We start from the raw sequence: 24,423 nt of genomic DNA on the forward strand, positions 1-24,423 counted from the left end.
GAGAATTTTCAGCTGGCGTCAGGCTGACGAAACGTTAGATGACTAGCTAATTTCCAGGTTTATGACACGCAATCGAAATGTACAATATAAAAGTCAGAGCAGGAGATCTTTATATTCATGTGGCTCTACTCGGATTGCAGGGTGCTTATTGCTGTCAAGGTGCTCCCGGTTTGAGTGTCACGGGGAGTCAGATGACTGAGCAGCACCTGGCCCAGCTCAGCACATGGCCAAACCCACGGGCGCGGAGTCGCATAGAAGTGCCCGCTTCAAGGCCAGGCATCCCGGCCTGATGTTGCCATGTAAACTGAAACCTCCACCTCTCTCTCACAGCTCCTTGCTGACCTAAGACGCCATCCTGCTCGGACTTGGCGCCCTGTGAAGGGATTCTGTTCGTGGTTATTGGGTCTCGGTAGATGTTGTTAAGACGTTCCTTCAGCTTGATTTAGCCTAGCAATACTGTCAGGGGTCCGAGAAGCGATTTAAAAGCTGGTTAGTTCATTTTTTTTCAGTTTTGTCTGCCCCTCCCCCCTTTTAGGAAGGCATACCCCATCTAGGTGTCAAGCCTTAATATCTCTGTGAGGTCAATTCCGTTTTTCTACAGCTGAGTTTCCACTGTGGTTCGCTGGAGACGCTCCAGCAGCCAAGAGTCTTTAATTAACAAATCTTGAGCCAGCCTTCGTCTTCTGTTCCATAAATGGAATTTAATTCGAAAAAGTGATCACTCAGCTGCTATTCCTGTTAGCAACAATGCTCAGAGAAAAGCTGATTCCTCCGCTCTTTTTTGTTTCCAGAAGTTGAATGGTCAGGATCCCTGTCTGGATCACAACGGGGATATCCCGACCCCAAATGCGGAGAGACCCCCGGGTGGTTTTCCTGAATGAGAACCACAAGCCAGAATGCGGGTAGTGCTATAATGATTTTGCATACTTGGAGGAAAATTCTCTTCCGGATTGTTTTTGGAAGAAATTATTAAAGTAAATTTACTGTACCAGCGCACAGCATTCATCTCTGTGGTTGCTCAGGATATGAAACCTCCCAGTATATCTGTTTATTTTGGTACTTCCTGTTTGTGTGGTGGCAGGGCTGCTGTGGTGCATGCTGGGAATATGATTTAAACATCACACATGCCAGATTCAATGTTCTTTCTGTCACAGGCTTGCCAGGGTATTGACATATTGAGTTTTAACTAGTTTATTTTTTTTTCAAAGAAAGAAAAAAAATACGAAACAAAAGAGCAGTCGTTTTTTACACTAGCAATTATTAAATTTATACAACCATTCAGTCTGCATTACATAAAGAAATAATTCTACATCTTTGTTTTGTTTCATATTTTTGGTACTCTGAAATATACATACAAATAACAAATACAGGAACTTGTTCACAATGCATATAATCTGTGGGCCGGGAAATCGTCGTTCAGGTAGTCCACCATGGCAGTGCGTGCAGGTGCTTCTGTGTGTGTGTGTGTGTGTGTGTGTGTGCGTGTGTGTGGACATTACAGCAACATCTATTGGATATTCTATGGAGATGCCTGCTGTGTGGATGAGTGACTCGTCTATGGGTTTTGCTGCATTGAATGTTGTCCACTTAGTGCAGGTGTGTGTATGCATGTGTGTGTGGAGGCCTTGGCAGGTATTTCTGCATCGACAGTTTCACTCTCGAACCTGGGGCCGGCAAAGGGCGCCTCCCGAACAATCACTGACTCGCCGACTCGTACCCTTCTCATCATAGCTGCTCACAGGCATGTTTTTTTTAATTATTATTATTAAAAAGTCTTCATTAAATGTAATGTATTTCATACAATTTGTACAAATATATTCAAAGTTCTCCTCGTATCTTTTTTTTTCACAGTACAGGGACGACCCCCCCCCCCCGTATCACATGGCGATTAGTCTACATATGGTCATTCTTTTTTCTTTTCATTTTTTTTCTCCTTTCGTTGCTTCTCAGTGAAAAAATGGCTTTTTTACAGTAAATGTGGTCCCCGTGCAACAGTCGGCCCAGAATTGAGACACGTTGACTTTGGAGGTTGGGGGGGGGGGGGGGGGGGCTGGGGTGGTCCCAGCTGTCGCCATTCCCCCTCGGAGAGACCTCGCCTTCCCCGGGGGAGAGGGGGCCATCGTTACAGTCTTGGGGGCTTTCAGTCCTAGAGAGGTACACTTGACTTTAAACCAAACAGAAAGCATGTCTTTTTTTCCAAAGTTGGGTGGAGGGCGGGGTTGGTGGGATGGTGGGCGGGGAAGGAGGCGGGACATGAGGTGGGCAGGTCTATCCCATCGCCGTGACCATACTGGATGGGTGATGGGGAGCGAAGGGCAGGCTGGAGGAGGGGTGCATGGGCGTGGGGGTGCTGAGCATGTGACCCGAGTGAGAGAAGGCCGGGAAGGTGCTCATGTGTCTGGAGAGGGCGGAGGGGCTGAAGGAGCTGCCTTTCTCCACCAGACTTTTGGAGAACTCGTCCATGCTGTCCTGGGACTTTTTGCTTTTCTTCGACTTGCTGGACATCTTCCGGTTGCGGGTCTGGATGCCTTCCTTCTTCATGGTCAGAGGCCGGTTAATCTGCAAAGAAACGAGAGCGGAATTGTGGGTCAGGGGTCTGATCTGTCAGGAAAACCAGCTGAGAAACCCAGGTTTCACTTTTGAAAAAATCTTTAAAGGTTTTATATTCCTTTTGGACAGAATTCACATTTCAGTTTTGTAATTGCACACCCTGAGTGTCACAGGAGTCTTTATATAATAAAGAGTAATGAATATGAGCCATAATGGCGGAAATTTTAAAATAATCAAAATACTGAGAGATCCCAAAAGTAAGAGCAGAGTGCAGCTCAACATGGTCTCCGTCGTCTCGGCGACATTTTTGCCTATAATCACTTCAGCATTGCAGGAGTGGGAATGAAATAACAATGTAGAAGTCAATAATGTCAAATAAACAGACACAAAGGAGAAACAGTCCCAGAAAGCTTTTTCTAATTTCATTAGGGGCAACAATGGTATGAAACACTGGCTGATTATAGCACCGACCCAGATGTGGGACCCGCAGAAAGGCGATGCTCTTTGTGTGAGGACGCCTTAACATTAGAACTGGATTTTGGGGCATATTCACCAACGCTGGGTCAGCAACTGAGCTCCAGCTCGCACCTCCGACCGGCCAGAAGAACCGAGAGGGTAAAGGGAACCCTTAACTTTGCCTGATTCAGAACCTTGAGCTCTTACACACGTGCCTCCAGTTTCCTTGGTGACAAGTGAGAGTGGTGTCAGGTTCTAGAACTTGCGTCTGAGTTCGAGGCAGGACAGTAGACACTAGCCAGCCGTCGAATCACACCGAAGGTTTGGCCTCATTATTCACACTACGGTCAGAGAGTTTGCATCACCAGGTTTGAACCGGGATCTATAGGTCTGCTGTCCCCTCCAGTCCTGCCCACACGATCTCTTGGACTTTTACCAAAGCGTACACCCCCAAGCTCCTTTTACTGTGTCACTGAGCTCTAGCCATGGAAACCAGTGGTGAAAAAACACACATGCAGTGAGATGAAGTTTCAAAACCCACGCTCAGGGGATTCTAATATGCTGTCAGTCACCTGCTGGTTTGACTCGCTTTCCATTGGTTACTTTCTTGGTCCCACTGGGTGAAAGCAGAGCAGTGATTGATGGTGGTCAGTAATCCACCTAACATGGGTTACAAAACCTAATTTCACCCATCAGTGGCACTACAAAATCAATATACAGCCCTACTGGAAAACAAGCAAAGTTTAGTCAAAGAAAAGATACAAAAATACATATCCTCATATCCATACAGCCACCGTCCATACCGCTTATCCAATGTATGGCCAAACTGTCAAAATACATCTATGTTTAATAGCATGTATATATTAATAATGGGGGTGTTCAAAAACATTAGTTTCTCTAATCAATGGGAAACATCTGAAATATATTTAATAGTTCTTACGCTGCATATTTTTAAACCTTAAGTAATACTGCTGCATGGTCAGCAAATCTCAGGGTTTTAAAAGATCTTCTGTAACCTGACATAGATGTGAAGCACAGCCACAGGCCCAGCTCCTCTCTAGTTGGGCCACAGTCAGACCAACCTGCCTCAGCTCTGAGTCGGGTAAACCGAGGACAAGGTGACCCCTGGGGCTGAAAACACCGAGCTATCCACTTAATGTTTGAAACCTGGTTTGCAACCATATGCCTGGGACGGCCATCATTCTCTCCAGAAAGGAATAAGGGGGGGGGGGGGGGAACCTGGTATATACAGAAGAAGGATTAACAGAACAATAAATTCAGCTTTGTATGAAGCCGTCAAAAATCTGCGCAGTTTGTCCAAATGCAAAGCTATGAAAATGTGCACAGAAGTCTCAATTAGTTTGGGACATAATGGGACACGTGGGAAATGTTACTGTCATCGATACTCTGGGTCTTTTTCCAAGTCTAATGTAAGCAGTCTGTGTTAAAAGGGAGATACAACTTCCCCCCATGCACTTGTGTGACCATAGCAACAGGTGGGTGGGGGCACTGACCCCAGGAATTAAAAAGTTAAGGTCAAGCAACCGGCCTAACTGTATGGAAAATATTATGCCCATCTTCTGAATGTGAGGAAAATTCCACCATAGCCCAGAGATAAATAACAATGTGTTTATAGTCCTGAGTCTGCTGCAGCTTCATTGCAGAATCTGTCCCAAGAGCTTTCCACCAGGGCAATCGAAAAAGGATGTGTTCTTTTTCGTGGTAAGAAAATGGACTATTAAATCGCAAGGAGGGAACTAACGGCCGTAATTACCCTCTTGTGAAACTCCCCGTTTTTCCCATATACGTAACACTATAAAGTCGCAAATACATCGGTATATCCTGCGTTTATTTTTTTATCGCAAAAAATTCGAAACGAATAATACAGTGATGTCAAGGGAAGGCAGACAAACAGACGGTACGCAATGAGAGAGGTTAGCAGTTATCTTGCTGGACAGACATTAAGGGATCTTCAGGCTTACATTGTGCAGTTTGAAGTAAAGCCCGCAGGCGTTACAGACGGGGTCCCCGTTGGCGTTTCGACGCCACAGCGTCGTCGTGGTCGTTTGACAGTTGGCACATGAAGTACCTGCCCTCCTAGCCGCAGACTGAAGGAAGACAAAAAAGGGAGAAAATGACATAAGCTAAGTCATTAGTTAAAACAATACATCCTACAACTCACGGCAGTAAGCCTCGCACTTTCGAGGAATTCAAAGCCAAAAATATTTTCTTTAAAAAAGGTACAACAATCGGGCTTGTTTTGATGTTTTTGAATTACTTCATGCGCACATGCCATTTGAAACATAAATATTTGTAAACTGCATAAAAGACACAGCTTAAATATGCCCCATTACATGTGATTTAATTTTCCAGGGTAGGACATCAGGGACTGGGCGTAATGTATCGCTGCAGCGCAGTCATGTTTAAACAATCTCATCCACAGTTTACACCATTTTGCTAAAAGCATTTTACTTAAGATTATGATGGTCTGCTAATGCCTTGTCCTTCAATAAACTGCACTCACACGTCGTCTTAAAAATTACTAAAATAGGCAAATAGGGTGTTGTTTTGGGCACGATGAAAAAAATGCTCACGAATAAGATTTTATTGCTGCGTTAGCGAGAACCTGGGAAGAGTGAATTGGTATTAAGTCGGAATTTCTGCCTTATTTTACAATTCAGTATACTAATACAACTAAATCACAATAAAAGCATTATAAATTTGAATGGACAATATTTAAAATATTTTTTAATATATCTGTATTTATATTAATTACAAAACGGACATACTACAGACTTATGTAGATGTCAGTAGTTAAGCATTTTTTCCTGAATCGTACAATACTTCAAGTGTATTTGTCTCTACAGTATTGATAACCTCGAGGTGTGTGTATGTTCATTTGTTTTTTTTTTCAATTATGAAATAAAATAGTATACAACTTTGTCTCGTAAGTCGTGCCTACTCTGAGCTGGACTTGGGCCCTAAGTGGCATACATAGGCTTCTGATTTCGCGGTGATTTGCATTACTGCTCTTTCTGTCACCAGTTATTTATTTAAAAATCTTGCACTATGATTTCTTGTAATATTATTCCCTCAGCTTCGTGACTCCTGCGTGCCCCCGTACAGTCATGCTCGGATTTGTCCCTGTCTTCTTAATGTTTAGGCTGGGGAAGCCGAGGGTGTTGCTCCAAACGACTTATCTTCCCAGCTCACGTATCCGGCAGATTTTTCCTAGGAAGTCAGTTTTTTACATTAGAGCAGAAAATGGGGCAGAGGGAGACGCGGCAGCCAATACAGTACCATTTCACCACCTAAAAAGTTCACTTTTTCCTGCAACAATGCGGTAAAATGGGAAACTATTGAGGTGATTCAGTAGTTTTGCTTCGACTTGACAACGCACCCCTTTGTTGTTGAAGATGCTAAATTAAATTAAATTGCAAATGATTGTCGAAACACCAGTAAAAGGAAACTGTAGCGAATAAAGTTGAAAACTGCAGGACTGTTTGAAGAATATAACGAATACATCTGTAAGACCAATTTTCCTACATATTAGAGGAATATTATTTGATTTAAGTGCCAAGGACGTACCAGCCTTCTCTTGGGCTTGATGAGGGGGCGATTCTGCCCGTTCATCTTGTGATACAGTCCGCAGGCGTTACAAAGGTAGTGACCCGTGCCATCACGCCTCCAAAGAGGGGTAGAGGTGGCCCCGCAGTTAACACACTCTCTGCCTTCTGGAATTACAGACAAAGAACACATTCATTTAGAAAGCACTAATTTATGAATCAATGAAAAAGCTTACACTTTCGAATGGGAAACAACATGTAAAAATAATATCAGCAAGGGCAACAATAATAATAATAATAATAATAATAATAATAACAACAACAACAACAACAACAATAACGATATTAATAAAAGAAGAAGTAGACATGCAGGAAGAGAAGAGGGAGAAATGCGATACTAGTACAATAGTAAATTCTTTTCACACGAGTACTGGAGTTTATGCATGCAAACAAGTAATAGTAATCTGAGTCATAATGTAAACATGGCGTTTGTCTAATAGGCTGTAGCCCCTCAATGAAACGTTGCCTTTGAAAATCCTTCAACAGATACACAAAGTAACAAGGACAGGCAACAATGTTGTGCATTGTGCTCATTCGATTTTAATAGTTTAATTTTATAACCCGTAGAAAAATGACAACGAACGAGTATTGTTCAAGGAACCCTGAGCTAATTCTTATTTGCATAATTTAAAAGTTTGAGATCTATATTGTTTTGGCAGATGAGATGAATATCAACCGAACTTAGTTCTTCAAGCTGTGTTTTTACTAGACGTGTTACCGCAGCATTGAAACTGAAACAGCACAATCGCTGTTCACACTAAAATATCTGAAAGAAACGACTTTGAGAAGGCCTTTATCAGTCATTAAAACTACAGGCACCCTAAGTTAGCCTACGGATGTTTATTTGATATACATAACGGACAGCAGCCGGTAGTGACAGACAAGGATCGCTTGGTGTTTTTAAGCGGGCACAGGTTCCACACTTTTTCTAATTGGCTTTTTAATGTACCGGGTATTGTGGCTTGTTTTGCTTTGGGACACAAAGATCCTGCTTGCAGCTCGGAAGCAGACAGACCAACATATGACCGATGTAAAACGCGGATTATATAGTGTACTGTGTCAATTCTTTTGGAATATACTAAGAAATATTGCAACTGGTAGGTACAGGAGCAAATCTCATTCCCCTAGCGTTTATTTGTTTTTCCTACTGTGTTTTGTGGGTAGAAAAGTCTTAAATAAATCGAACTAATTGAAATTATGTGCATTATCTGTTTCAAAGAAAAAAAAATAATATTTCATAATAACACATGTAGGCCTATTCATATTGAAATACTGCAGAGACGGTCAGTCTGTCATGGCTAGGGGTCATTCTTAATTCCGGTGAATACAGCCCCGCATCCGGACTCTGTCAAAGTTTCTGGCTCTGGATAAACAATGCAACTGTGGCGTGCAGCAGTCTGAAAATAATTGGATTATCCTGAGCTTACAAACCGACGGGGAGTCCCAGCAAAACGGCACTGTGGGAAAGCGAGTAAAATGAAACCTTCAAAATTGTTCACTGTCTAATAATTCGTTATTTGGGTTTAACGTCTAAAATACTATGTAATTTAAAACAGGGGTTTTGGAGTCACGGCCTGCAAACGACGATTATTCAGTCATAAGCTTTTAAATGCACGTTTAAATGCAATGCATTGATTAGATATAAATTAATGAGACCAAAAATTAATAATGAGCCATATTCACTGTAATAATTAAATATTACTATCAATTCCGCTGCCGCTTCTATTATTATTAGTAGTAGTATTATATAATAATAATAATAATAATAATAATAATAATAATAATAACATATTATAAGTAGTTGATTTAGCAATAATAGCAGCAGTATTATTGCTGGTACTGTATATTTGTTACTGTTTTGCACGGTAAATATATTACCAGCAGGACAAACCGTACCTTTCAGTACTGTAGCAGCAATTTTTTTAATTACGATTTTATATTAAAGTCCTTTATGGACTAGGCCTACGTGTGTAATATCCCCAACGAAGAATACGCAAAAGATCCTTGAAATTCATTACAATTTAAAAACTCAGCCATGTATGAAAGATACAGGTTTCTGTGTGGGAAAAGTAGATGAAATTGTAAATAAGACACTACCTACCTGAACAGGACCTTGTTTTTGGTCTTGTTTTGGAACCATAACTAGAAGGTGACCCACCTATCAGGCTACTTGGTGGAAAGAGCCCGGGGCCATATTCAGGAACATAGGACGGGTAAGTGGCAATGGGGTGATGGGCAGACGCCCCCGCTCCGATGGAAGCCATGCTCCGGCTGTGGGCCGACTCCAGTTTCATGGTTTCCGCCAGGGACACCTGGTACTTTACGCACTCTTTTTCCTCTTGGCGACTGGCGTTGCCCGAGCCAGGGGTCGCGATACCTGGATCCGGTGAGACATCTTTGGGAGGGGTCGGGGGGAAGGTGAAGAGGTGTGGGCTTGAGTGGCCGGCCGACAGCGAGGACGACGAGGCCGGTGGGTATACCGACAGGGCTCCTGGGGAGCCGTGGTGCAGCGAGGTCTTAGGAAATGGGCTCAAGTTCCAGGGCGATGTGCTGGGATGAGAGCTCAAGGCTTTGCTGCTCTCCAGCCAGGACAGTGAACTGTGGAGGAGGGGTGGACGACAAACCTGACTACCTGTAAACGAAGAAAACGAATTATGAGGCTAACGGTAACGGACCTGCGTCTGCAAATTTTCACAACGTATTCTGATTAGTAACTGTCGACGTTTTAAAACCAGCCTTCATCCACTTGCCAGATAGCTGCAGCATATATCAGTACAGTACTGAATTAATCCTGGCTGTTTAACAGTTTGCATGTAAACAATTGAAATTTCTACACCGTATAGAAAGTAAAGGTTGGACAATTTATTATTTACAGTTTATTTTGAGGTGATAATATCCATATTAATCATGCACCCGGAATAACTTTTTTTATTTCCAGGAATCTCAGCTATAAAATAGTTTCACAAATGGTTAAAAAATTCTTCGATATGTCAACGAACACACGAAACGAAACTGGTTTCTCATTTTGCAGAGTATCGAGTTAAATGTTTTTATTTCATCTCTTTTCGCATTTTTGCAAATAGTCTGCAATGCAATGAAAAGGTTCACCCAAAATATCGATAAATAATTTTAAAAACTACGTCATCCGATTATTAACGCGACGCATCTGCGTAGTTTCAGCGGACTTTGCCCTATTTAAACATAAACTGCTTAAATCGAAACCACTTATAATGAGTATAGCGGCGCGATGTTCGAGCCCCCGCACACTAAAATCTAATGTCTTAGCAAAGAAGGTTTAGCAAAAGAAACAAGGTCATGATTCACGATTCCGTACAGGAAGTCATTTCAATAAATTCGTACAATAGTTCTTCCGTAATGTCATTCTCTCCCCCCAATGTCTGCGTTTTGTGCTAATTGTGCAAAGCCAATTTGTAATTGACGCTAAATTTAAATCTGCCAAACGTAACTAGGTATTGTCCGTAACTTCTTTCCTTAGTTGATAATAAACAATTTAATAATTATTTCATGATTAAGAAGTCTGGGTTAAAACAAAATATTCTCTAATTAAAGCCTGAAAATGCCTCTTTACAAGCACCTCTCTGTCTCAAATATTTTAATAGTGATTATTTTTGTCACATTTAGCCAAATTTCATATGAACATAAAATTGTTACTGTTTGACGGAAAAATACGAATCACTGGAAAGTTATGAAACCTTTGTTAAACCATAAAGAGTAACCCACAGCTAATCGAGAATGGTAAGGTTTCAAAACTGGAGTGTGCGTGTTACACTCCTCTTACCTGCTGACGTTTACGTCGTGCGTTTTTGTCAGCGGTTGTAAATATTAACGAACCTCTAAAGTAAGCGTAGCATTAAACGCGTTTTTTCCCAGTGTCATTTCCACTTAAATTAGAACATAAATGTAATTACTAGGTTCACAAACTCCACAATCTTTGGTAAAGCATGACTTACTGTGAGGGGGGGGAGGATATCTCTGAACGGCTCTGACGGAGTTTCCGTAATAAGGAGAGACGTGGTTACCCTGTCCGTCGATATTAAAGAGTACATCCACATCCTCAGTGATAGGATACTGAGAGGGGTCCATGTACGAGTGACCGATGCCCGGGTGGTGCGAGTCAGGATGCTGGCCGTTCAGTACCGCTGGGTGGGGGTGACTCATCCACCGGGGCTGATCCGCACTTACTTCCATTGCCGGTAGCAACCGTTCATACACACAAAAAAGGAATCAGTACAATAAAGCGCAATAGAAAAAGTCTGTCAAAAGTCTTGCGATGTTAAATCCACAAGTTGCTTCTTAATTCAGAAGAATGCGTTTGATCACCTGCAACAAAAAAAAAAAACAGAACAATGTAAAACTTTTTTAAAAATTCGTCCAGTTATTAGTGCTTACTCTATTCGGCAGGATTATTGCTATAAATTGCCAACATTAATTGTAGTTATTGTTAAATAAGTCAGCATATTCACCATGTATATTCCGTTTCAGTTTGGAAAGAAAAAAAAATCAAAATCTACATACATTTAAAAATGTTTGCTTGTACTAATTTGCCGTTAGAGATAGCTCCACGGGTCGCGTCCAGTTCCACATTGATGTCCTCAACTTTTCTCCCAAACTTTCTATGCTGTTCTGTAGAAGCAACAAGCCGCTGCAGAGTGTTTTAGAAGCAACGTTCGCAGAAGATGGGTTTACTGCACACTGACCAGGACAGAAGTTAAACTCACAGATCAAATCTCTCTGTTTGTGCGTAGCAGCAAGTCTTTCCTCTCATTTTCCCCCTCCCTCTCCCTCTCTCTTTCTCTGCCTCTCTCTCTCTCTCACTCTGAATTCTCCCCCTCTCTGTGTCGCTTTCTCTCTCTCGATCTGTTTTTTTTTACAGTGAAGGCATTCTTTGAGGATGGCGCCAGGCAGCTCAATGCTCGCAGACAGCTGTGGCGCGACGCAACTTAAGGAGGTTCTGCCGGTGTCATCGAAATGGGGAGGGGCGTAATTGACTAAGGCTGGTTTGGGGAAGATGACCAAGAATTGTTCTGTGTAAAGCATTTACGTCGTTGCAGTAAATACACGCACAGTACCTGTCGAAGTGACCCCGGCAAGCTTCACCGCCGGCTCCCCCTCAGAAGATGGCTATATATATATATATCCGAAAAGTGCATAAATCATTTGTTCGATTAGTTATTCTATGGATCGCGGGTTTAAAGTGCTGATGCATTAAGTCTTAATACCTGTGATCTTCAACATATTTCAATATATGATTTTAAAACAGAGAATCTGCTATTTGTCTTATTTACCGCGCGTCCATTTGTTCGGCGCTTTATTTATAATTTAGTCTTGTTATCAGGAAGTTTCGAAATCTCCGCTTTTTGAGTGCTCTCGTCTTGGTTCGGAAGCCCGATACAATAAAAATGGTTGTTTATAGACAGTAAAAAGCTCTTGAATGAGCTCGTCCTATCGGTACTACGGCTGCATTTCAAATGCATCCTTGTCAAGGAGGTGCGGAGCCTGTTGCTTAATCGCAGGAGTCATGGCAGGTCATAACATGTCTATTTTCTTAAAATTGTGACAGCGCGTCCTCTCGCGGCGACAGCCTTTTTTATTCTAAATGGTTGAATTGGCCCTTTAGATTCGCCCAGTTTACCCAATTTGCTTTATTCGGCGGATGAAAAAAATCTGGGCGATTTCTCAACATTGAGAAAATACCGGCACGCGCTTTTCGTCTGAAAAAAGATCAGCTGTAATTTTTTGCGTTCATGCATGGAGAAACTGACATATATAAATTAAATGTACAACGAATCTATCAGCCATGTGCATCACTGCATGACCTTTTACTCAAATGATACTTTTATTCAAATGCTCAATTCTTAGGCGGGGATGGAGTATAAAGTCATACATACACGTCAGGTAGGCCTGATTCTTTCCAGTTTTGTTTTAATCCACTTGATTGCTCAGTAATAGAGGGGTCTACCCCATGGGGCGGTATTTGGTGTCTAATTCTTAGTTTGGCTGGCCTGTGCTCCCAGATTGACAGTGCGCAATTTAGGGAATAAGGAGGCTGCTCTTTTGATGCTATGCAATGCAGTGAAATAGCCAGCCTCGGCGACGCCACTGGACGTGACGTCAGGACTGTAGAGTAAACAGCCAGGAAATGAAATTCTGTTGAGCGCCATTGGGGGAGGGTGTGTGTGTGTGTGTGTGTGTTTGTGTACGTGTGCGTGTGCGGTGTGTGTATGCGTGTGTAGTGGCGGAGGGGGGGGGGGGGGGGTGGCGGCTTGAACTGGAAGTTTTTTTTAAGAGACGTTTGCATTAGATGGCCTTTACGGTCGTTACGCAATGGAATCGTTATCAATGAAAAGCATCAAAAAAGCGATTGCTGAAGACGATACTGTCTATCCTGGCACAACAGTCAGCAATAATGTACTTCAAAAATACACTAATATAGTTTATATTCCCATATTCTGCTGTGCATCTCCCCGGCAACTCTGAGAATGCACCTGGACACGTAAAATATAACAACTTGCAGATAACGTTAAACAGCACGAACCGAATTAACGCTGAAATGTATTGAACTGATTAAAGTTAAAAAGAGAAGCTAAATATTTAAAACGAAACTCACAACTCAACCCGTTTAGAAACTAAGACTTGGAACAACATTAGTCAACAAAATCTAACCATTTCGCATTCACTGTATCTAGAGAGACACTGAATAAGAATGAATTTAATATTTAACAGATATTTTTAACACGCGTAATTAACGAATTATTTTAGAAACCGGACAATGTATTCTATGAATTGAAAATATGAAATGTGCTTGGTGATAGAGGAAGATAGATGTACTACGGCATTCCGGGCATAGTGTATAGATTCACTTTATCTACCAAATAAATTTGCGCGAAAATGCATAAACCATGGATATTTATTCTGTCCTAAGTGACTTTAACGTCATGTTTTCTGCTTTCTCGCCAAAATGCCCAGACAGCAGCGAACCTGAGATTGAACTTGAATAGAAACAGTTGTACCTGCTCGTACTGAACAATTTCGTAGTCATTGTCGGGCTGTCAGCGGACTCCTGTAATTATCCTCTTGAAAGTATTGTGTCCTATTATCCCGCAAATATGCATTAAAGGTGCTCCGAGGCAACATATGACGGTAAATGTAAAAGCCTGATTATGGTTTTTTTTTGGACAAGTGTCTTGCAGCTTACAACATGGAACCTGCTCCAACGTCCCGATTCCCAAGTCGCAACGTCAGTATAGTGGAGCGTGAGTTTATTCGGTGTAAAAACCTTAAACGTTATCATTTATAATCCCTCCTATTCTCACAACAATAGACGAAAATGGATGGTAGCCGCAAGGCGTTGTATTGCAAGTGCAAATTGCAAGCATACTAAAACTAGACACACATCACATTTTCAAATAAGATGCTATATCAATGCTACACAGGAATCAATACCTTCTAGATGGTGACATAAAAAGAATGGCCAAAATAATATAAATAAATAAATTGTGATGTTTCGACAGCGTAGGCAAGGGACGTTGCACTTCAGAAAAAGCTCGTTCGTTTATCTGACTCATAAACGTTGGTACAACACTCCATCGGTAGGCCTAGATGAACGAAGAGACATCATTTTTGAATGACTAGGGGAGAAGCCTGATTAAAATCAGGAAACATTTCACTGCGGGTGCGAATCGGAGACACATGGTTTATTTTATTACCAGTGTGTAGATGTGTTGTTGATAACGTGTAATTGTCCGCGTTTATTTCGTCATCGGTGTGCATGGCTCTTCGCAATTTGAAACATTGTCCCATAATGAAGAACTTTTAGGTGTGTGTATAAACAATTTTGAGTTTTATGTATTTACTTAACATATTTTTTAAATGTAATTTTTACATTGCTTAATGTATTGTTTTATGCGGAAGTTTCATTTGCATTGCGTTCTCTGAGAATTTCAACTGTTGTATTCTTTCTCTGTTTATGTCCTTTGATATTTAAAGAGCGTACTGCACTATTATTATTATTATTATTATTATTAATAATAATAATAATAATAATAATAATAGTGTCACGAAGTTCAGCGCTACATTATGACAGACGAATGGAAGCAACCCGTTAAAACCATCTAATTACGTTGACGGTGTATGGATTAAGTGACTCACGATGGGTTTTGATTTTGCAGTTTAGATGTAATGTCTCAGGTAAAGCTGTAAAAACAGCCGCGGGGCGTCTTCCCGGGGTTAAACGCCGGACACGGCCCAAAGCCAAGTTCCAAACTCGACACAGCAGCTTCACTTCCATCGCTTAAAAAGCACGATTATTATCTTGATAGAGAGACAACGTGTGATATGAAAGCGGAGGGGGTATCTGGGTTAGACGATGTGTGCTTGCTATAAATTTGAGCATGAAACAGTATTTATTTTTATTTAATTTTGTCAGAATTATACTAACAATGTAAACCTCTGTTAAACTAAGTATATAGTTTTAAGAGTATATACGAAACCAGTTATTATGTACATATAGACAAAAATTTCAAACCTGAACGATTCCTTGTTGCAAGTTTTTCGTGATGTGTAAACAGAATTAAAGATACCAGAAAGAATTGCATTGGCCGTAACACTATAGGCGGTTATGTACGACTTCCGAGTGTACAGTGCTAACACGGCGTACTCTTCTAACAAACCTGTGTAGCTTTCTACAATTTCATTTTATACCGTGTTTCGCTATATACAGATATCAACAAAATATATATTTAAAAAGAAAAAGATTTACAGAAGAAATAATTTATGTAATTATTTAAGTAATTATAGGTTGATCTAAGGGTACACAGAAGAATGATTCTCGGTATTATGATTTAAAACCGTTATAACATGAAACTTCACAGCAAAGTATTTTCTGAGTAATGGATGCTGCTTTTTTGCCTAATTTTTCAAGAACAATAAGTTGAGCTTTTCTCACAAAAGATCGCCAATTCTAAACGAGACTAATTCTTAGAACTTTGGAGGAGGCGTAAATGCGCCTGAAACTCCGTGTGAGGCGTTCTTCTTAGAATGATCAATAAAAAACGTAAACATGCCTCTGCCTTCCTATGCACTATTAGGTTGCGGTTTCAGACCCACGTTAAACAGCAGACCAGGTACATTAGCACTCTGTCACTTGTCCACAAAAAGAAAGCGATGCCTATTGAGCGTCCGTGCTTCGACATTATCAAGTAGGCCAACATCTTGATTAGGTTTCCGTTGCTGGAATTATACGAAAAAAATTGAAAGGGTATTATTAAAATGAGAATCAACATTCACGCGCAACTGCATTGCTATTTGTCGGCAAAATCAAACGATACCTACGACAGTTTGTAACAAATCTGGATTTTTTTTCACAGCAAATCACAGGAGCAGTAACATTATGTCAATAACGAGTAAGTACGCAATTAAGACAATGTGTCATACCGTTCATACTGAAATGATCCGTTATTTATATTTCTGTCGTGTCATTATTTGAAGATAGCGTGGAGATTTCATACTTATTTGAAAGCATTACATCCGCTGATTAATTAACTATCAATTCACACCATGGCATTGCTATCTAGAGACACAGCTGTCCGAAAATACATTCGGGATAAATCAATAATACGCCGTGCGATTTCATCCCTTCTGTTTTCTCCGCATGCAAACAAACCCCATTCCTCACATTAGAGCTTTTTTTGATGTCTTTAATTTCGTATCCTCCCCCTTACGCGAGAGCCCCTTAAAATCAACTCAAATAGACGACACTGGCATTTTCAAACGGGAAATGCAGCTTCAGCAAACCCAGCTCCTTTTTATGACCCATTGCGGGGTAATCTGATCAATTTCACGGGTTATACGACTCAGCCTACCACCAGCCGAGGTGGTAATAGATCATTAATAACCTTGATATTCGCTATTTCTGGGAAAGTGAAGTAGGTAAATTACTCTTAAACCGCGGTTATAAGTCTGCACCATTATATCCAATAGCGTTTTTGAAAGGAATCTGCAGAAAGGAGATCAGCTATAAACGAGGCGTAAAATAAGTAAGATGGGTACTTTAATCGATCGACATAGCTTTTTTTTTTTTTGCAAACACAAAACGCCACAATTATTTATAAAACGTTTCGATTTTAGCATTAAGGAATCGGGTAAATATTTCATAGGCTATAGTTTCTGACTGAATGCGCGACAGATATTAAAAGCAGACACACGTGAATTGAGTACATTCTGATTGCATGTCTCTTTATCGCGGTTAACAAAACGCACGCACCGCATAATTTTATTCATTTATGTATTCGATTTTTATTATTGCCTGTTGTATATTTAGTGAAAATACGCTGATTAATCAATACATGAAAATTTGAAGTCGGCAATAAAAGAGACGTGCTCAAGACTCCTGCATCATTAGAGGTATACTTTGTGAAAGTATACGCTGACAGAGTTCAGACAAAAAAAAAACTAGATATTTACTGACCTGTGGAATTAAGCGTGGATAGTGCTTTTTCTGATCTCCGACAGAAGTGACACCCGCCGAACACTGGCGGCATTTGGAGCAAGAGCGGTGAGGGGAAAACCTAGAGGCGCGCACTCCTCCGCCAGCTCGGAGACGCGCACTCAGACCATGCAGCCAACGCAGTCACTTACGGTACTTACTGTACATTTGATCAGAGCTCTTCCGGGTCGGTGTGGGGCGATGAGGAAAAAACACATTAACCAAGCTGTATCAAACAAGACCAGGCCGCTATGATGCATTAGACAAATCGAGGTCAAAGAAAGAAGCACTGATGTAAACGGAGGAGGTGCAGCTAATTCTGTATCGTTTTGGATCCACCATAAATATAGCAGTAGCAGCCTAGCAATCAAATATATGCTATATTGTAACAACTGAGTTTTTTGTATGAATAATGCAGCCTGGTAACCCTTGTAATGTAAAGAGTCTTAACCTGTTACCTTTCAGCATATACCACAGTTATAAATGACAAGGCCAATCGGTTAATTAACGAAATCAGAAACCGAAATGTTCACATAAAATACTACTACGAATAAGAAGAACAATACAACACTGAGAAGAAGATAACGAAGAAAATTATCCACACATGGGATAATTATTTTAATGGTATCGGTGTATACAATGACAAAACGTCGGTCTCCGTAGTCATTTCGGGTATTTTTACGTGACTTGATATCAGAGCGAAAACGACCGCAGTGATATACGTCCTTCATCCCTCAGTAAAATAATATTGCATTTCCCATTGTTGACGGTAATCTTTGGAGTGTTGTTGTTGAGGATCAAAATAACACTGATCATATAGCTGTCTTTGAAAAGAAAATTCAATTAACGCGATAAAGTAAAGATGACTGGTGGCAAACAGACATATATAAACACATACAACGAGCCAACAGATATTTGAAAAAAAAATTCAATGCTTCTAGGGCAACAGCATTCGTTATAGAATTAGTATTTCGGAATTTTAATAGAATTAGTCGACACCACATCCTTATGATAATGATTTAATAATCTGCCTTAGACGTAAATAAACTGCTTATTAAAAAAGAATTACATTCGTCGTTTTTATATAAAGGTGTTGTTAATGCGCATCAGTGATACGCATATTGATGCTTTCGATATAATGAAACATAAAGGTCAAATCGTTTCAACCAAATCGTTGTAAATTCCACAGCTGATTTTGACATATTATTAGTGCTACAAAAACATGGGCAAGGGTAAGGTCTCTAAATTAATTCGTTTAATTATTTTTTTGATAATATGATTAAATGCGACGGCTTTTAAATGCATTTTCATATAAATTGTATATAAATGTATCGTACGTTTTCAATCAGACTACGTTGTAATACAGCAGTAATCTACGCATAATATAAATCTTAACAGTTTTCATTGGAAAAGAAAATTCATATATGCCCGTTAACTATCGTGTTGTTTTGGTTGAACAGTTTTTGGGAAAGAGACACTTCGTCCAGCTGAAGACATGTCTTTACTAATGCGCATTGTCTACTAAAGATCCTGGTTACAGTCGGAATTGACGTGAGCCCCCGTGTGTCAGTGTACCTCTACAGCCGCCAAGTGCACACATTCAGTTTATGTCACACAGTGGTGACTACCTCGTTTTTGTATCTGTACCTTTCGTTACATTTATCACTGGGAATCTAATCCTCTGACAGAAACATTTAGATAATCGATCGACTGTTTTTCTTATTAAAAAGGAAAAATATCAGAAAATGTACTTATCCAGACGAATTAGAAGAAAAATTCCATGCTTTGATATATTTATATGTTCGATTTTATTTCTACTCTGCAAATATAATGAATTGACATGCACCGATGTTATCTAGATTAATCGATTTTTATTGTCATCGTTACTGACCCCAAAAGACTCATATGAAACTGATTATATCCTCTTATCTTTATCATCTGGCTCATTTACGAACAATTACACCATTTTCCTTCAACAGTTCAGTCGAGGATGAGTTAAAACTAAATGTCTTCATTTAAGACATTTTTCACATTTAGATGATTTTTAGAAAGATACTTATTCTGCATGTGTTCAAACGCAGGACAGACGGCCGCATCATACCCTAACGAGTCATAAAAAGGTAATTAAATCTTCCATGACTACCGTAATCCAGTCTATTTATTTATTTGTTTGTTTGTTTACCTCGTTTGTTATTCTGATGCCGTATGCGCGCGCCGCACCTCTGTGTTTTTGCTGCTTTTCTCTTCCTCTGAATCGATTTTAAAATATTAGTCCGAGGTGGGGAGAATTATAAATGACTCTTCGCTTATCTCCTCCGTTCACATATCCAGGATCACAGAAGCTGATTAAGAAAGAAGTCACAGCCAACGTTGGATTCATAATGATTTGGAATAATGAGTCCTTATCTCCGCGCGCCAGATTATCAGCCTTTCAGCTCACGATGTTTTGTTACATGGGATAATTTATTGCATCTAATACATCACAATGAATCTGATGGTAGAAAGTGATGGCCAATTTTGTGAGAGAAGCTGTTTTTTATCCTAGAGCGGGCAAATATCTTTACAATTTTAACTGTTAAAATATAAGGGTTATCTGATAGACAAACAAACAAATAAATAAATAAATAAATAAACATAAATCGATGGATGGTTGGACAAATAAGCACGCAAGATAGATGTAATTTTGCCTTTTAGGGTCCCATCATCATGCCACACTATAATTACGGCGTCAATTTCAACCTGAAATTAACAAGATTGACCTGGCTTCGCTGCCTATGTTGGAAGCCGTGAGATCCTAATTTCGAATGATTTATTTTCCACCAAGAAGAGATAATTAATAATAAACAGGGAAACAGAACAGTAAAACGGAGATAACAAAATATTTGCATCTAAAAAGATCCGATGAAGCCAATTTATTTTGAACCCCGCTGTCTGCATTTCCCACCCCCTCCCGATGATGAAAACCTCCAAGATTTTTAATTTTCTAATGGCTACTCTTTTGGAAAATATCATTAATCACAAAGAAAAACCGGAGCATGTTGTTTAGCGTGTATAAATATTGTAGTTTTGAGGACATAAACCGTAATTGCACTAGTGGATTCCTAAGGAATGCTAAAACATTGTGACTTAGGATGACCCCTGCATGACGTAGCCCAGTGGTGCTATTATGTTATAATACGCGACTTATTAAGTAGGCCTAAAATGCTCAGTTTTTTCGCCGTGAAGAATCTTTTCAAAATTGCTTATTCTGTGTACCTGCTTCCACCAACAGGCTTTACAACATAAAAATGTGAAATGAAGGCACAATTACACAGGTGGCTTTATGATCATAAATAAAAGATGGCAGGGTTACCATTTAATGGATAATAGGATGTCTAAAACATCACCATCAACAACAACAATTATCATCATCATCGTCATAATCGTCGTCACCATCATCATCATCATCATCATCATCCATATATGTAAAAAACACTAAAAGCCCGCGATTTGTGAAATTAGTATAAAACTGACCGTTAGTTGTGTATGACGTGTTTTTCCCGCGTATTCCCTGCATATTCCTTTTTACTGCAGTTGTAATTAGCTGGTGTGCAGTGTTCTGTCTTTTCTTTCATATTCTCATTACGTGTCTCTTATTTACCCTGCTCAGTAAATGCATCTCGGGATCCGTCATTTTCCAATGTCTTGGCAACGCCGCTCAGATGTTATCAGTTTTAATTCAAACCCTCTGCCACTTAAAACAAACCCAGCACCTCAAACTGTACAGCGCAAGACCCTCTCCGCATCTCACTGGCATATTACGTCAAGCTGGGCATCCTTCATTTAGGTTACTTAGTTAAAGTAAACTGAAGTTTGACTAAGTGTTATTACTGTGATATTAATATGAGATGCTCTTTAACGTAATGTTTTGTTTTTTAAACGGCAAATGTACGGATTGAGAGCTCATGTGGATAATCTACAAATTAACTTGCAGAAGGGCTGTATAAAACAGCCTGTGAAACTTCACTGGTTTTATAAATTTTGTTTAATCTGCAATGAGGTGTGAATCAAAAGAGCGAGCGTTTAACCTCCAGTGAAATATTTCATTTCCGTCCACTCGACCTCCCACATTGATCCAACCACATATTCATAAGGCAGCCGACAGTGGGCGCCGATAAAATAAGGTTGATACGGATCAAACGAACATCAAAATCACCCAAACAATAGCCTATATGGTTTCCTCTCCCCGTTTGAGTTATGTTTATTTTCTATACGATAAGTATCATGATATCAGTGTTGCTCTGTGTGAGTGGGGTCTTTGTCTTCTGCTCAAACATTACAAAAATGTTTTTTTTTTCTTCTAAAATCTTTATTTATTCCGGAATTCATCAGAGTATTCGAATTATAGTCTTAAAGAAAACTTAACGGCAGGCAATTTGCAAGAATCTAGGAAGACTAAGTGGAAAAGTAATTATAAAAAGACGGGCCATTTTCATTACAGCCTTTAGAACAAATGAGTAACATTTAACGTTTACACCCTGCTTGGCGACGTTCTGGCGCTCCAAGGACGACCGAGTTGGGCTAAAATGTCCAGAGAGCCTTTGGAGAATGCAAGGCTGCGGCTATCATGTTCGCCGTATCCCCCCACACGGGGCTTCCATTTCAAGCCCAACTTGTCCGCCGTCTCCTCTAAATGAGTGTCAAAGAGGCAAATATCAAATAGCACAGAGGTCAAGCCAATTTGGTCAAGTTTTTCTACGTATCTTTCTACCTTCAGATCCACTGACCAGTCTGAGACTTCAGATGATTGATTTAGTCTAGATCAACAAATATGAACCGAGTCTTGCTCAGTTCACGCGTTTGCCTTTTAGAATATACGCTAATTATGTCAGTTATGATTTATTTTGCATCTATTACGTACAGTTGGCCTTACGTAATCTACATCGACGTGTGTTTGATTTACTCATATGATGTCAGAAATTAAATTAATTGACAGTATTTTTTCAACTCATTGTCTTTACATCTCTGTCATAATTACTTGTTATTTTAGATTTGTATTACCCAAAGCAGTAGTCTGTGGTATTATAAGAATATTTGATTTGACTTGCCCACATATTCATTCAACTGCCACTGAAAATTCATGGTCAAAATTCGCGCTTGTTTCCCTTTTCGTGTATTACTGCAAAATTGCATTATTATAATATGACTGAGACAAATGTGGTATTACATATAGGCCTACAAATGCAAACAAATATGAACAGTACGTGTTATAAACCATTCACAGCATTTAAGACGCCGACCTCTATAATTTTAGTTGCCCGTAGGCTATATGAGAGATAAAGAACTTATTTGAATATAAAATTAATTATGACAGTGGTACCTGCCGACCATTTAGACTTTAAATATGTGCTGTGTTTTCAAACACAATTTTGTCAGGAAAAAAACAGCAAGATTTAGGAGTTGGTTTTGATTGACACGCTGTCCCCGGGATCATGTTTTAATCCCTGCTTCACTCCAGCCTTTTCATAACTCATTTCCCTCCGCGAGATGGGGACTCTGATGGTTTCCACGGAGACGGCGATAGCGTTAAGCCATTTCCATGTCTGCTCAGAGGCCGTCATTTCGCGCCCGTAGCCCATTTGCAACAGAGGTCGTCACAAAGTTATCCCCGAAATAGCACATATATGTGCCGGCACTTTTTATCCATTTCTTTTATTTAAAAAAAAAAATCCACTGACGCCTCTGAGGGGGAGATGAACTGCCCAAGTATGATCAAGACACCGACTACCGACTATAGCCACTGTTCGGCCTTGTGTAGATGCATAATGGCCCTACCTACTTCCCCTGGCAATGACAAAAAAGCTTCCACTTCACATGAAAACACTTTACAGAATCTGCAAACTAACCATTCAGGCATATTCCGTTTTTTCCTGCGATACGATGCCCCTACAATGGGCCTACAATCTATGATGCTTGGAGTAGTCATAACATGAAATGGTCTATAAGAACACTGAGTGGCCATACAAGAGAGAATTTCCCTAATTGTGAACCCTAGGGGGTAACCTTGCAAAATTAATTGACCTTATTTAATTGTGTGATCAAGAGAGGTCCCAGGGGTATGCGATCTAGCGTCACAAATTGCGACTATATTGTGACACTTTAATCTGACTCTGGATCAGTTTGATCTATTTGCTTATATTAGTTTGCATTAGGAGTCGGCAGACTGGGGCACAAAGTCACTTTAACGCCTGACTGTTGCACCGGTTGAGAGTGTTCATCCTTCACTTTTCCCCTTCTCAGGTTACTCTTTACAAGGCTTACTTTACCGTAATTGCAGATAACAGGAAACTCAGATGTCTTAAGTTAAAACAACCCAATTTAATCTTTACCACGAAAATGTCATAACTAGAATGAAATATAATTTGCAACGATTACTGCAAAACAATGTCACCCACGAAGGTCAAGGCTGTAGCAATATAGGCGAAGTAATAGGTCTGGTTCACAATGCGTTATGTTTCACATACAAAGACGAGCAGTAACTGGTGGAATGATTCACTTTGTCAAAACTGATCAAATCTCAAATTCTTTAAATGATATCTTTCTGGAACATCTCGCGCTTGGACACATGCCTATCAGACTGACTGCATTAAACCAACGTCTTGTGCAAGTGTTATTATCAAACTAATCCCTGATATTCTTGCAGTTTTACATGGCGCCAAGAGACTTTTTATACCCACAAACCACAGACTATTGTTTACTGTATAAACATTTTAAATGGTATTTAAATCATTACATGCCCAAACAATTACTCAGCACGTATTGAATAAGAATACAAATAAAGGAAAAAAATCCTGTAAATATATTTGGCATTAATCACAGCGTGAACTGTGAAAATACATTTAATAGGAAAAGCAATTTAAACGCAACAAATACAACTCTCAGGTTAACTATAATCATAATTCATTCTGCAATGTTTTGCGTTTAAAATGAAATCAAGATATGCGTGTTTTCATATGAAGTTAGATACGTCCTCTTGTTCTACCCGAACAATTAATACTCTGCACAGCATCTCTTTATAGCTGCTAGAAAAAAAAAACTTCTTGTATCGGTTTGTTATATTGTACTTCACTACTTTATCAAAACAAAATAAAGTCGTAATACCTTTAAAGTAAGGTCTGAACTTGCCATGTATGATGAAATCTGTATTTGAAAGCAAAATACTATAAATATATTTTTAACTTGATATACTTTTTGAGTAACAGAAGTGTGTTGTACTTGAGTTGTGGAATATATCGTTTTTTACACAAG

General features: G+C 39.8%; 1 protein-coding gene across 4 annotated transcripts; it reads right to left on the reverse strand.

Annotated features, from left to right (window-relative positions):
* Positions 1–2,041: 2,041 nt before the first annotated feature.
* Positions 2,042–17,274, reverse strand: gata3 (GATA binding protein 3). Of its 4 annotated transcripts, none has more exons than XM_023802027.2 (6): positions 17,119–17,274; positions 10,604–10,973; positions 8,734–9,264; positions 6,595–6,740; positions 4,989–5,114; positions 2,042–2,559 (listed from the first exon to the last, which is right to left on the reverse strand). In XM_023802027.2, the coding sequence occupies exons 2-6, from the start codon at positions 10,839–10,841 to the stop codon at positions 2,269–2,271; spliced, it is 1,332 nt and encodes a 443-aa protein (XP_023657795.2). In that variant the 5' UTR covers positions 10,842–10,973; positions 17,119–17,274; the 3' UTR covers positions 2,042–2,268. The 4 variants fall into 4 exon arrangements, with proteins under 4 accessions (XP_023657795.2, XP_023657796.2, XP_023657794.2 ...); XM_023802028.2 differs by lacking the exon at positions 17,119–17,274 and adding an exon at positions 11,169–11,596 and having other exon boundaries at positions 8,791–9,264; XM_023802026.2 differs by lacking the exon at positions 17,119–17,274 and adding an exon at positions 11,117–11,593.
* Positions 17,275–24,423: the final 7,149 nt, after the last annotated feature.

The sequence above is a fragment of the Paramormyrops kingsleyae genome, chromosome 3 (genome assembly GCF_048594095.1).
Source record: "Paramormyrops kingsleyae isolate MSU_618 chromosome 3, PKINGS_0.4, whole genome shotgun sequence".
NCBI lineage: Eukaryota > Metazoa > Chordata > Actinopteri > Osteoglossiformes > Mormyridae > Paramormyrops > Paramormyrops kingsleyae.

Coding starts and splice junctions, on each gene's coding strand:
- gata3 (XM_023802027.2), bottom strand. CDS start 10,841: ATGGAAGTAAGTGCGGATCAGCCCCGGTGGATGAGTCACCCCCACCCA. Junction 9,265..10,603: donor ATATCCTCCCCCCCCTCACA/GTAAGTCATGCT, acceptor CTTCGTTTACAG/GTAGTCAGGTTTGTCGTCCA. Junction 6,741..8,733: donor AAAAACAAGGTCCTGTTCAG/GTAGGTAGTGTC, acceptor CTGTAATTCCAG/AAGGCAGAGAGTGTGTTAAC.